General features: G+C 34.3%; 1 protein-coding gene across 1 annotated transcript in view; it reads right to left on the bottom strand.

Moving 5' to 3' along the window:
* Positions 1-9,514, bottom strand: part of LOC106467452 (mitogen-activated protein kinase 1-like) — a 26,247-nt gene extending 16,733 nt beyond the window's left edge. Inside the window, exons 1-3 of the mRNA XM_013927804.2 lie at positions 9,114-9,514; positions 7,145-7,271; positions 5,526-5,581 (exon numbers count right to left, since the gene is read on the bottom strand). Of these exons, the coding sequence (XP_013783258.1) occupies positions 5,526-5,581; positions 7,145-7,271; positions 9,114-9,235 (305 nt within the window). The 5' untranslated portion in view covers positions 9,236-9,514. The remainder of the gene's footprint in view (positions 1-5,525; positions 5,582-7,144; positions 7,272-9,113) is intronic.
* Between the last annotated feature and the right edge of the window lie 727 nt (positions 9,515-10,241).

The following is a 10,241-nucleotide window of genomic DNA, read 5'->3' as shown; positions in this document are numbered from 1 at the left end:
TAGGTAGGAGTAGGGTACGAAGTACGACACCTACGGTGGTCGTGTTCTATTTTTTCTTTTCTTTAACGTTACGGTACCGTCGGTAAGTAGTAATATATGTGTGTATATATATATATATATATATATATATATACACAGACAAAGCAATACTGCAGAAAACCCTATCTCAACAGCAAGCACTGACAGAAGCCAATGGACTTAACAATGTCTGTTATCCCTTACTCAATGCATCTTCTGGGGAGAGAAAAGTATTCCCTATGAGGGAATAAACACACAACATGTTTATTCCCTATGAGGGAATAAACCTACCACAAAGTGGGTTAAATACTCTATAGAATATGAATAAACTCAACTTCAAAGCATTTCACAAAAAGTGGCGTCAATCTCCAGTTCTTACATGGTGAAACCTCACAGTATTGAATCAGCTTAGTTTTGCAGTACTAACTCCAACTGGTACCTGGTGAACCTTCAGAGGGCTGAATAAGCTCAGTTTTACAGCATTTCATGTCTAACTTAAACTGTTACATAAAATTGTATGAAATTTGGCAAAACAGACTAAAACATGACTGTACACAACTGCACAAAAAAATGTTGATAGATGTTTATTGTTTGTAGAAATGTGCTTCATCTTGTCTGCAAATATGTTTAATAAATATAGTTTTTTTCTAATGCCTTAAAAAACCTTTTATGAGTAATAAAAATATTTTAATATTAAAATATTGTAATATTTATTACAATACATATAAAGTTCTTAATGCTAACAAGATAACATAAAACATGTAGTGTTTAAAAATATAGATGTTTTAACTGAACCTTCCTGCCCTCTTTTTCATTTTAATAAAAAAAGTTTAAAGAGGTGAAAAAGGACACTGTCTGACAAGAAAATCAGTGTCACCAAGCCATGCATACAGGAAAGTAGAAAGAAGAATGGCTATGGCTCTAAGCATAAGAAGTTTTAGCTAATGTTTATGCTTATCACAATCTCTCCAAAGTAAAAAAAAAAGTTGTTACTGATTTAAAAAGACAAAATCAGTGAAATTCTAGTAAAAAAAAAATCAAGTCATGGTGTAATAATAATAATATACAAGACTATGAATTTCACAAGGGTTGAGATGGCAATATTACAGCAGCACCAATCATAATTTCACATACACAACAAAAACTATGAAACTAAGTAAAATAGAAATGATGCAAAAAAAAGTAAAACACCAGCATATACACAAACAAACAAAACTATAAAATGAGTAACAAGTGATGGAAGTTAACATTTTCTTAAATTGAAAATGTATTTCCAATAAAACTTACCTTTTCTCACAGTTATTACTCAACTGCCAGGATTTCTTCCTTTGCCCATCTAAACATTGGTTTGATTCTTACTCACTTGCTCCAGTTTTATATACCCCACTTAATTGCCCTTGACGATATTTGTCTGGTGACACTCTTCACCAACGACAATGTGCCCTCCATCCCGGTACTATATATAAGCACCTCATTCAGAAAATGTTATCACTTTTTCAAGGCTGATTCAATCCCAGTCTCTAACTCCGGCTCTTAGTGGGGAGAGTGTGAGAGGAAGTAAGTATTATTGGAAATACATTTTTGATTTAAGATAATTGATAAGATGGGGGGGGGGGGGCATTATCATACAGAAAGTGTCTGCATAGATCATGGGTGTGTTAACAGAAGATTGGCACCCTAGTGGGGGAACTGCACTACCTCCAGAACAGGTATGCTCTTCACCTGGTACTTAGTTCATGTACTGTTGGTGGAATTTTAAATAATTTGTCATCACTATTGGCCAGGCTCCAACCAGATAACCAAGGTCCCAATACTCAGGGTTGGAATTATAGAACCACGGTCCCTATATCTCATGTTGGTGGCTAGAGCAACTGGACCACAAACTATATATTTATATATATATATATGAATGGATCCCAACCTGTAGCCATAGAGTGCCATGGATAAGAAGAACTGGTCTGAGGAAATAGATAGAATGAGAAAGCTGTCTGTGGACAAACAATGACCGGTGATGTCTGTAGGTCACAGCAATGAAAAATAAACCTTCAGGTAAAGATGATACATAGCATATAAGTATCAGGTCACAAACAGGTGTTGAAAAAGGGCATGTAATGTAACTTTAATATACCAGTTAGGTTACTGGAATGGTCATTTCGGGACCAAGGACCCAAAGCAACTTGGGGAATCCAGAGAGTACTGGGGACTCGAAGAATATTTTGTCAAATGGTAGTCAATAAGGCCACCTTATACAAGGCAACTGTGGAAGATGCAAAAAACCCTTGTCAAAGAGCCAGGTCAAAAAACAAGTTATGATTGGCACTTCTGATAGAAGTGGGTTCAACCTCCTCTCAATACACCATTGCCAATATCTGTGTCATTTCTGTTAATAAATGTTCATCACAGGACTAAGCAAAGACTGAGACAGATACATGGCAACCTTAGAAATTAAACTGTGATGCTGTGCGAAAGCTTAAGCTTCTGGATAGCCAAGTGTACTATGTCAGATCATAGCTGCCTCCACAGAGATCGCCTAAAAAGAAGTGGACACTCCGGAAGGTACCGCAGAAACTAGAGTGTGGCTGCCAATCTGGTGCTATCAACAGGATCCAACAATGAGTTGGAACAAATCATATTTAGTACCCTTGATAACATATGAATTGGAGGAAAGGTCTAGAGTTGTAATCCCATCCTGTCCTGATGGAATGCATTCATTGTCACAGCCTGAAGGTGAAGTGCTGGAGACCAAATTGCCAGTATTTGGGTGTTCCAATGAGAGGCCAACTGACCAATCAGAGTTGCAAAAATGAGAGCCCATCCAACAGAACCTTGCATTGCAGCATCTATTTTGTTGGGAGAATCTGTTTAGGTTGAGACAATTGATCTGCTACTGCAGGCATCACCCATGGCAAGCTAAAAGGGTGATATGATTGGAGTGGACCCATGAAAGGAGGTCCAAGATTCGAAAACAAGGAACCCTGGACCAAGTGCCTCCTCATTGAGAAACACAAGACACCACAATGGAATTGTCAGAGTGAAGTATGATGATTTTCCCCTTAATAAGCCCAGATGATGAGGTATTGCCTTTTGAAGAGCACAAAGGACTAAAACATTGTGTAGGAAGTCCTCATTGTTTGTGCATAGACCCTAGAATTCCTGACTGTTGGTATATGCCCCCATCCCTGAAGCAATGCATTCATGAAGAGATGGAACTCTGGATGAGGCAGCAGTGGAGTTACTCGTATCTTAGTAGTGTCCCAACTTAACAACCCATTGAGATCAAAGAACCCATGCAAGACCGATGGTAAAAACCTAGAACTGCAGTACCTGACCCTTGTGCACAACAAACGCCGATAGTGGTGGGACGCCACTACTACAGCAATATGCACATAGGAGCCAACTACAATGAACTTGGGCATCCACAATCTCAGTAGAAAATGTCAACTCAGATTGAGGAATGAGTAACTTGTGAACCTTGGAGAATCTAGGCATTGATATAGATGAGAAAGATCAACGACTGAACACCAATGTCCTGTCTTCTTAGGCTCAACAACCAATGAGAATAAAGATGTGAACTGAATGAATACTCCTGAGTCAAAGACCTGTAGTGCTCCTGGATCCATTGTTAAGGTTACCAAACGTCCAAAAATGCTCAGAGCCAAGCCCCTACAGACATACAATAATCACTGACAACACTGGCAGTGACCTAACTGAACAGCAAATCCCTTGGATATAAACAAAATCTATTCTGGGTACCAATGTACCAAGAGGCTGATGATCCCAAGAGTTTTCCAACCAAGTAAATTGAAAATAAAACAAAATGTTGGATTTTAGAGTTGTAAGTCTATAGACTTATCCGGTCCCATCAGGGGTCTTTGATCTATTCAGGTTAACAACAAACTCCACCTTAGAATAATGAAATTCGAGGAGCAAATGTATTATTTGAGAGTCAGAAAATGCTTCCACAGGCTAAATCACGAAGTTCCGACAACCATGTCAGATAAGACAGAACTGTCCCTTCACGTAACTAAGAAATAAACCTCCCAGCATGAACCACAATGTCTATGGATGGCCCAAAAACAACCGGGGAAAGACCCAAAACAACACACTTTCACTGAACCAACAGAAGAAAACAAATCAAAGGCAGATTATCCCAAATTGACCTCCTTTTGTTTTTATATGTCATTTAAAGACTGTGTTGATTACCATTGATTGGAACAACATTTGGTCAGGTAAGTTTGTTTTGTTAGAGCAAAGCAACATTGGGTTATTTGTTGTGTCCATCATAGGGAATTGAACCCCAGATTCCAGTGTTGCAAGTCTGTAAACTCACCACTGTCCTACAAGGGGACTGAAAAACCAACAGACTAAAAGAAGATGCAGGAAAAAGTGATTCTAAATTCTTTCTAGAATGTCAAAGATTGCCCACAATTGCAGCTTCAGCTCCCCCAGAAGAACACTACAGAACCAACTATATGTCTCCATTCTACTATGAATAAGATCACCGACAATTTTAACCGAGAGTGACTCCTCCCCCTAATTGTTGTACAATGTTAGATATCAAAGGTGGGATAGAATAGACCTCATTTGTTGCCATGCCAGAAATAATAATAATCCAGGAATTCCTACCGTAAATCGGCTTGCCAATAGAGAATTTGTTTTTTTTTTTATGATAATCAACTAGGTAACACAGAGAACATTTAAAATATCTCCAAACAATTGTGGTACTGGGAAACTCATTAGTGACGCTTTGTCGAGAAAAAGTGATAACAATTTATGAATGAGGTGCTTGTATACAGCACCAGGATAAAGGATGCACAAATATTGCCAAGGGCAATTAAGTGGGGTATAAAAGACTGGTATAAGTGAAAGAAACTCAGACCTCTGGTTAGATGGGCAAAGGAAGAAACCCTGGCAGTCAAGTAATAGCTGCGAGTATGAGAGAAGGTAAGTACGTTTTGGAATTGTTGTCACCCTAAGACTGTACATGAACAATAAGGTCATTACCCTTCTGTTCTGAGCAACTGTATACATGTAGATGTTTCTTTTTGGTAGAGGGGGTATTTCTTAAAATATGTCATGAAATGATAGAAACAAAGAGATGGAAAAAAAAGGTTACAGCCACTGAATATCAAGAAAAGAGCTTATTGTCCATCCAGGGATTTGCTGTATTACAGGATACAAGTAAATTTGATGACAAAGTGCTGTAGTACGAAAACAATATAGTAACTGTCCACCAATAATATCATTTTTGGCAGTATATTATACTATTTAACATTATTACTATAAATATTTCTTTAAGGCACTAGTGAAATTTGGATTACCATTATGATTTTCAATGAAACAAAGAACAAAGCCAAACTGATTAAATGTGACTAATAAACTAAGATTTTTCAAAGTGACTAGATCAATAAGTACTATATTAATACTGAGCAAAACTAAGATTCTTCAAAGTGACTAGATCAATAAGTACTATATTAATACTGAGCAAAACAAAATGAAAAAGATACACATCCTTCATCTGGTCTATGGTTTCAGGACACAGTATATCTCTGATATCAATGATCTTGAAAAAGAAAAAGAATTGTATAAAAGTATCATATATTTTAATTAACATGCAACCAAAGTTATGATCTCGCACTTATGTCATTGTCAATACTGAACAATTCAAATATCCAAATTTCCATCATATGAAAATTAAAAGTTGATTCCTGAGACTCCATTCTTCCAAAGCTATTATGCTATTTGCTATTAGAAGCGTGAAAAAATTTATGAGTATGTTACAAACTTTAATTTTGGAACCCATTTTCTTTAAAGTACCCAAAATAAAAGTTTAGGAATAATATCATATTACACTGCTTCATTATTTTAAAACATTTTTATGTTTTTACTATCATAATTCTGTGGAACTAAGGAATTACATTTTATCTCATTATAGCTGCTTCATTATTACTGCCTGGCATTAACAAACTTTGATTTTATATTGGGTAGAACTTAACCTAAGGCATCATGCCTAACCTAATTTCTAATGGACATTTAGTGGCTGGCACAGAATGCTATCCTGACTGAAGTTCTGCCCATAAATAGTGATTTATCCCCTTCTAACAGCATCTGTGACTTGTAACATATCATAATGTGTGGATAACAAGTGACCATTTCAACATTTAAGACTGTTCTTGTATACCCACTCTTGAAAAATGAAGATTTTAAATCATATTCAATCATATTATTGGTTCAACCTCTTTTGAAATAGTGTGTTCAGTTTTGGCCTCTATTTTTGAAGATGTGTCAGCTGAAGGGCTATCAGAGTGACGGTTAGTTAATAAACGTGAACTATAAAAAAGAGGCTAAAACTGGAGTTCAGACAAGAAGTAACAGCAATAGTTTAAAATTTTTTTAAAACTTTGAAAGACTACTTATGACTGTCTTTTTTCAATTTTTAGCCCGATGAGTGACAACTAGAATACAAGATAAATATTTGCTTAAAAAACCTAATCCCAAAAGTTGTTTGTTAGGCATAATAACTTTTCTGTTAAAATTGTTAACATGTTACAATATTATGGTACATTATTACAACATTTTAATGTACTATAAATTACTTATAAATTCGAAGAATAAACACCCATTTAAAATCAAGTTGGAACTGGCCTTGCATAAAATACTTATTACAAAACTTGATAAGACGATGTTAATAATTACATAATATAAAGACTAAAATTTACTGAAGGCACCAAGCTTTACCTAAAAATTCTACACGTTTCATTGGGTCACAAAAATCTATTTAAAAAAAAGATAAGTAGGTGGCAGCACTATTTTTGTTAATTGCATGGTTGAAGTTTTACATATTAAGATAGGAAAAGTACATAAACACTGGAATGTTTCACTGCTGTCTCCTTCCTGATGATGGTAAGTTTATAACCTACTGAAACATAATAAAGTCTTTCAATATGGCCTGGTTCTTTCAATAAAGTTTTTTTTAATAATCAACATCCAGTTAATGGAAAGATGATGGTTTTAATTTGTGATAAAAAAAGCTAACATTAAAAGACTAAAGATCAGATATATGTTTAAAAAACAAAAATTTAAAATCCCATTTAAATATTTATGTTTTAGGCATTTTGCAACTTACATTTTCATGTTTGAATCTGGTTAGGATCTTAATTTCCCGAAGGGTTCGTTGACAGTAAGTCTGGTGCTCAAACGGAGATATTTTCTTAATAGCTACTCTCACTTTATCAATGTTGTCTTCTGCTGAACTGTGATTAAAACAAGTCACATTACTAACTAACAATAAGAATATATTAGTATTACTAAGTTTGATGTTAGAAAGTAAATGCCAGACTCAGAGCTTTTCGTATAAGCCAAGGGTTAGAAATAGTTTTTCCCCTAAAAATAACCTTACATTAAAGACACTATAAAGTATTATTATACAGAAATTAGACAAAACATACTTTGAAATGATCTATAAAAAAAGGAGCTGTGAAAGTATAAGTATTCTAAAGTACAGTGTTCAAATAAATAAATAACAAACATAGAAGTTTAGAAGAGGCAACTTTAGAAGTACATTGATTTATAAAGATTTCATAATTTTCAAAATTAGTAAATTTTTATTGGCCAATTTTCTTTACAGATTCACTGAGAAAAGATATCATTACCCAGAGAAGCCCTAATAATATTGTTCCTTAATTATAAATCATCTTCTTTCTTAAGCAAAACAGCATGTTTTTATACTTTACTTTAAAAATTGTTGTATTTGAACAGCAATGATAGAACTTTACTTAGCTTCACTATCACAGACTGACTAGAAACTGGGTTTCGGTACCCATGGTGGGCAGAGCACAGATAACCCATTGTGTAGCTTTGTGCTTAACTAAAACAAACAAACAAAAATTACAGAATGAAAAAGCTTATCTTCTCAGCTTTATTACTTTCTTTTCCAGATCTGATAAACCTTATTTTCACTAGAGCTAAAACTGTAGTTTGTGTTTCATAACTACTTTGAGTTTTCTTTTTTACTGTTAACAGCATATTTCTTTTTTTTAATGTAATGAAAGCATGTTTCTTAATTTATTTATATCTGTAATTTTATTCATTACTTCTGCTTTACCACTTAATTCTATAAACATTATAAAATTAATTTAGTAACAATTAACATACAATAAATAGTTACCTATTATTTATTGTAACTAATTATTTATAAAAGTCTGCTCTTTGTATTTAGGTTTGACAACATTATTTGTCAACGATAATTAGTTTTTCTTTAACTGATACAGTGATAGATGACAGCACATACATTATGGTTTAAAAAGCACGAAGAAATGTAACAAATATAAAAACTACATTTCATACACAAGTTTTTAATTTTCCCAGTTCAAGTCCATAATATGTCAGTTGCTGAAAAACACTGAGTTTTTCACGTTGTAACTCACACGAATTTAAATTTATCATATTCATAAGTATAACTAATTATAATCAGGGAGAGAAATAGATTTAACTCAGACCCGGTGATATTCAATATATATATATATAGTTTTCACCGTTCGTATATTTTTAATTTACCACAACACCTGTAATGGTAAACTAACGTCACGGGAGACAGCATTTCAAATTACAGTTTAACTATTATGAATTCTATATTAGTTTCTTTGTAACTTATGCTAGGTTTAATAAATCGGAATAATAAACTTATAATTTTACCTATACTTTAATTTACACAATACAATATCAAATTGTATTACTATTAGTATTACTCACTATACTGTAAATGTAAGATCTGCACTTAATAGTAATACATGCATAATACGTTTTCATGCATAGTTTTATTCTTCTGCTTGAGATAATGTAATTTTATTGAATAAATGAGGTAACATAAAAATTATATTAAAATTTATCTGCAAGCAATTACAATTCAGTTTGCTTGAGGCATATAGCTACTATTACTACCTAGTTTGTACAGACAAACCATCGGGCTATGACAACAGGTACTTAAATTTAAATATAGTCACACTTACACACAAATTAAAAAAAAAAAGTATAACTATTGGATAATCTGACAGTGCGAAACGAATCAAATTAAACTTTCAACAACAACCACTTACACGACCATTCCATACGCTCCTTCGCCGATATACACTAAATTTGTATATCGAGGTCCAACCTCAAAAACTTGTCCTCTCACCACTTGCGATGTAAGATCACTCGCTCCTGTCGCCATTTTCATACAACGGCGCGGGAACACTGTGCTAACGATGACGCTATTCCCGGAACCTATTCTGTGAAAACAGTAGGCCTATGGTGAACTCGCCCTTTTGATGATTTCCCTTGAGTATTGACAACATTTAGAACATGCAAACAATCTCGTTCGTTCGTTTACATTATGACCATGGAAGGAACACTGCTTTGTATAGACTTAAGAAATATCGGTTGTTGATGTAATGTATTCATTTGCTTTCTTAATTGCAATAAGTTTATTATATTAAATATAACACTCGGTAATGATGAAATACTGGATATTGTACGCGCAGCCTAATCATAACCCTAGCTAGACAAGTGGACCTGTCTTCTTCTGAAATAAGGAAAAATTTGAATGTGATTTACCAAACTTTCTTATCTTACACGTTTTTCTTTCTTTCTTTTTTGCACTATTACGAATTTACACTCCTTTTACGCAAAAACAAAGCAAAACAATTATTATATATGTATCATAAATTGTGTGGGTAACAAGTTCTCTTAAAAATAGATCATTCTCGTCTTATGCTCTTATATCAAGATTAAGATAAATCAGTATATTATAATTTGTTTGTTGTTAAGCGCAAAGCTACACAATGGGTTATATGTGCTCTTTTCAACACGGGTATCAAAATCCTGTTTTTAGCATTATCATAGATAATTATATATAAGCCCTTAGACTTGCCGCCGAACCACGAGGGAGCGGGCAACCCAATATAGTAGTATTAAACTGTTCGGGCGACTTCATCGGAATCTGGGAGGGTCAGGTATGAAAAATCCACTTCTTCCTCCCTCCTACACGGATGTTTTCGGTGTCGGTATGAGTTTGAAGACTCTGTGTAATTTCAATACCCCTATCAGGGCCATGTCCATTGTTCGGCGTTTACAATGTTATACACTTTTCTGTATTAGTCCCACATACTCCAGTGCGTGTTCATTTTGTAGCATATCTAATATGTGTTGACATACACACCCTTTTTAATACACAATGTATACAC

Source organism: Limulus polyphemus, unplaced genomic scaffold (assembly GCF_000517525.1).
Source record: "Limulus polyphemus unplaced genomic scaffold, Limulus_polyphemus-2.1.2 Scaffold2619, whole genome shotgun sequence".
NCBI lineage: Eukaryota > Metazoa > Arthropoda > Merostomata > Xiphosura > Limulidae > Limulus > Limulus polyphemus.
Note: the sequence above shows the minus strand (reverse complement) of the source record. Positions and strands in the feature narration are given on the sequence as shown.